The sequence below is a fragment of the Humulus lupulus genome, chromosome 1, assembly GCF_963169125.1.
Source record: "Humulus lupulus chromosome 1, drHumLupu1.1, whole genome shotgun sequence".
NCBI lineage: Eukaryota > Viridiplantae > Streptophyta > Magnoliopsida > Rosales > Cannabaceae > Humulus > Humulus lupulus.
Window position 1 is genome coordinate 286,255,852 of NC_084793.1, and position 3,378 is coordinate 286,259,229.

The 3,378-nt window shown below is 35.1% G+C and overlaps 1 protein-coding gene across 1 annotated transcript; it reads right to left on the minus strand.

Moving 5' to 3' along the window:
- Nucleotides 1-611: 611 nt before the first annotated feature.
- Nucleotides 612-3,079, minus strand: LOC133808222 (peroxidase 35-like). Its single transcript, XM_062245857.1, has 4 exons — nt 2,598-3,079; nt 2,280-2,480; nt 1,979-2,144; nt 612-1,374 (listed from the first exon to the last, which is right to left on the minus strand). The coding sequence occupies exons 1-4, from the start codon at nt 2,826-2,828 to the stop codon at nt 980-982; spliced, it is 993 nt and encodes a 330-aa protein (XP_062101841.1). The 5' UTR covers nt 2,829-3,079; the 3' UTR covers nt 612-979.
- Between the last annotated feature and the right edge of the window lie 299 nt (nt 3,080-3,378).

Genomic DNA, 3,378 nt, shown 5'->3' on the forward strand with positions numbered 1-3,378 from the left:
ATACTGGTTCTTTTACCTGCCAATGAAAGAAAGGTGTCTCTTTCTTCCTCATTCTTTTTTTCTTTGTCTTAGATACTCTTGATCTTGATTCGTACTTGAAATAAATTGTTTTGAAATGGTATCTATGGCCACCAGTGCCACCAAGTTAAATTAAGTTTCCTTGTGTCCTTTGCATTATTTTACTTTCGTTATATGGTCTAGTGAGATTATGAGGAAGCTTTGGGAATCACATTTTTAAACAAAACCAACTGGCCTCTTAATCAATATCTGACATCTTTAAACATAAAAAAATGTAGGCTATTTCTATTAATAAAAGCTAATGTAGATATAATTCTCACTTCTAAATTAAATTATGAGGAATGATCTTACCTATATGTACTGTAGATACCAAATGTTTTGAGTGTTAAGAGTTCATTTTTTCTTACGATAATTGCTAGCAAATCTTATTGCATTGATTAATCAAATCCCTTTAACAATGAGCATCAATAATTAATGTTCTTTATCCCCGGTCATAATTTCACTACTACCCTATATACAAGACCATAGCTAAATAATCGAATCGAATATTGTTTAAATAATCGAAACCAACAAATGTAAAAGTTATAGAGAGATAAAGAGAGAGAGACTTGTTTATTAAAAAATAATGATAATGATAATAGTAATATTTCAACAACAAAAATAGAAGAAGAAACCAAGTGTGTCGTTACTTCACTCACTTGTGTCCTTTACCTCCTTTATGAACTTGACAAATCGTCACTCGGTCATCAATTATTATTCCTTGTACAACAAAACCCACGAAATACATTTATTCTTTTTTAATAAAATAATCGAAAATTACACCTTCCTTACAATTAAATCTCCCTTTCCACTGTTTCTTATTTCTTTTCTCTTTTCGTGTTATTCTTAACCTTGTCAAATTTGATATTTTATCCAAAATTCAAACCTTTGGAGGGCGAGAGACGATGTTTGCAGTAGTTCTTTAATTGAAAGCACCACAGTTACGACGAATATTACCGTTCCCACTATTCTTAACTCCGACTCGGCCCAACTTAGTCATGGCAGTAATAAATGCCTTGTTAAAGGCGTTGGGGTTACTAGCCCATGCATTGACAGTAGGCCTGGTTCTTGAGTCCTCAAACAGGACTTGATCCGAAGTGAAAAGACCTTTTCTCTGTTGAAGATTCTTGTAGTAGACGTTGTCGAAAGTTCTGGGGGTGCTTGGGTCCATGTTGATGGCTATTCTGGGGTCCACATTTCTTGGGCACATTGCTTGGAGCTGTTTGGCATATGCGCTGTTCAGGGTGGAGTCCACTTTGCTACCCCATATTCTGCTCGAGATCTGGTTGCAATGAGAGAATCCAAGGGTGTGCGCAGCTGCAACACAAGTTATAATCCTCATCATCCAACGGCTATTATTTTTTTTCACTCTTGTGCACGTGAAAAATGAATAAATAATCATACTTTAATTAAAGCAATTCAGCTTGTAATAAGTTGTAATCAGAACCTCTTTTTATTATTATTTTAAATTAAATTTCATTTTTTTTATTGAGCATGAAAAAGCATCTTAATGATAAATTTCAAACATGTACAAACAATCAATAATACGTGTTTCTTTATCATATTATAAGGTTTTATTGTACCAAATGGTCAGAAAAGTCATTGTATTATAAATATAAAGATTGAGATGAGAAACTAGAAGAAATAATTTACAAATGTATGTGTTATGTGGGGTATATGCTTAACTTGTCTCGTACCCAAAATAGACCTTTAGCCTTTAAAAAGCGAGGTTCCAATTATTATCATATATATACCGTGTATGAAGAAAAAGGAAGAGGATTTGATTAAACAGGTAAATGGGACCCAATTAACACAAGCAAAGTTGACAAAAGTTCAAATTAATGAGGCTCTATGTGTTGTAGCAGCTAGTTGATGCTTAGTTGTTTACTAGTATTTGAAAAATTATGAGGTCCATGCGTACCAGAGAGAGCAACCATGTCTGTCTGGTTTAAACCATTTTTGATAAACATGGAGTTTAGCTGGTTCACATCGAAGGAACCTTTTGGAAGATTTCCAGATACACTCGATGATGTTGAAGTTTTTCCATCGAACCTTCCCAACTCAACCGCGTAAGAAGGACCACCTGCCTGGATTAAGTATTATTGTGTATTCACACACACAAACACATTCAGTACATAAATTAACCATTATAATCCTATATAATAAAAATAAATACAAACGTTTATACATATAATTAAATTAAGTAGAAGCAGTATTAGTACCAGAGCAACAACATCTCGGGTGGCCATGGTGAGAATATCAGCACACGAGACTTTGTTTTTGCAACTGGGAACCGCATCAACTGCGGCTTTAGCTTTGATCACAGTGTCGAAACCATCACCAGCCAATGATAGATTATCTGGGTGATCTTTCTCGGCCTTGTTTCCTCCAAAGGAAGCAATCATCACCGAAGCATCACAGCCCTGTCGTTTTAACATTCAGAATAGCCCCAAAAAGAAAGAAGTATATAAGAATAACAAACCATTTTAATCTTTAATGTTTACAAAAAAAAAGGATCAAAGGTTCGTTTATTAATTTACCGAGACAAAGCAATCGTGGAAGAAGAGACGAAGAGTAGCAGGAACGGTGACAAAGGTCTGTTGAAACTTCTGGCGCACAACGTTTCGGACAATGTTTTCGACATTGGGACATGTTTTGGAGTAAAAGTTTTGCTTAAGCTGAGCCGATGTGGGATGAGGTAAGAGGCATAAACTGAGGCAAAGTGACAAAACGAGTACGATATTGAACTGGGCCATGTTATCAAAGCTCATAAAAGCTTCAAAATTGGCCGGAAAAGGAGAAAGAAATAGAGAGCAAATGAGTACTTGGAATATTGGAGTTGGAAAGCTGATTTGAACTTGGGTTTAAGAAATATTTATATTGATACAGAAACAAGGAAAGCAGAGGAGGGTGTGTGTCTTTGTCATGAGTCACATGCCCCAGTTGGGTAATTAGAATCTTTTCTTTAGGATTTAGAAGAAGATTATGTTGAGTAACCGAAGAAGAGAGTTTCAACTCTCTCTCTCTCTCTCTCAAGTGTATATTTTTTAATTGGTTCTTGATTTTTGGCACTGTCAGTCGCCGCCCTTCGTCTTATGCACTGCTAGGCTCGTTGTCCAATCAATAATCATATATATATATTTGAGTATATATTATACTTTCAATAATTATGCCCAAAAAAAAAAAGAAAAAAGAAAAGTAAACAGTCCTTTAAACGTGGTCCAAAGTAAGGGACACGTAGAGAAAGGAAAAAAATGAGATAGATAAAAGGGATATATAGGATGGACATAATTAGGATGTAGCATGCACGTTAAGGCTGCT